Source organism: Gaeumannomyces tritici (genome assembly GCF_000145635.1).
Source record: "Gaeumannomyces tritici R3-111a-1 unplaced genomic scaffold supercont2.2, whole genome shotgun sequence".
NCBI classification, from domain to species: domain Eukaryota; kingdom Fungi; phylum Ascomycota; class Sordariomycetes; order Magnaporthales; family Magnaporthaceae; genus Gaeumannomyces; species Gaeumannomyces tritici.
In genome coordinates this window covers 4404145-4404899 of record NW_008804546.1, presented here as the reverse complement: position 1 = coordinate 4404899, position 755 = coordinate 4404145, and the positions used below count along the sequence as shown (strand labels likewise).

Sequence of the window (755 nt, the reverse complement as noted above, 5' to 3'; positions counted from 1 at the left end):
TTGAACCTGGGAATATGCCCCATGATTTTGTGCCCAGGCCACAGCCACAGAAATTTCTGACCACCCATTCCAATCCATTCCCTTTGGGATAATAAAAAAAAGGGGGGCCCGTATGGGAAAGAGAAAAATCCCCGAATGCCCGTCCATGAAACCTGGGAGAAAGTCCTGTTATCCCTCCCATCCCAAGATGTTATCCCTCCCATCCCATCCCGCCGAAATTGAGTCCGTTCCGTCATATCATCGTGTGTGTAATAGCGAAAATGAGCCGAGAAAGATGTTCTTTCCGGTCTCGCCACCGAGCTGCATTATGAGGGCGGGAGAAGCCGGGGAAAAAAAAAAAGAGGACATGTCCTCGTATATATGGCAGGGGCTGGCAACACGTGCTGCAGATGTGCTGGGTAGCGGAACCCTCCATTTTTTTGATGCCTTCCGAGGCCTGTGTTGTGACAGAGCCGTTGGCGTCTGGCGGCGTGGCGGCCCTCCTCATAGCAGGGGCGTCTTTTCGGACAGGGGCTGCTCCCAGGCCGCTGGCCTCTCGAAAGTGATTGTGCACTTCCTAGTGCTCTCCCCCGTGAAGGAGACAAGATTAGAACCCTTGGAACCCTTGCGGGGAGGGCCGTCCAGAACAGCACTGCGCCGGGGGAAGGGCGTTAAACGCAGGTTGTCGTTGTCATCACCATCCTTGCGGCTGCCCCACGTGGTCTGCAGAACAAAACTAGTCAGCGCCTTTTTCTCCCTCTCTCTCTGTCATTCAT

At 54.4% G+C, this 755-nt stretch overlaps 1 protein-coding gene across 1 annotated transcript in view; it reads right to left on the bottom strand.

Moving 5' to 3' along the window:
- Positions 1–483: 483 nt before the first annotated feature.
- Positions 484–755, bottom strand: part of GGTG_04025 (hypothetical protein) — a gene marked incomplete at both ends in the record, with an annotated part of 2204 nt that continues 1932 nt past the window's right edge. The window contains one exon of the mRNA XM_009221814.1: positions 484–702. Within this exon, the coding sequence (XP_009220078.1) occupies positions 484–702 (219 nt within the window). The remainder of the gene's footprint in view (positions 703–755) is intronic.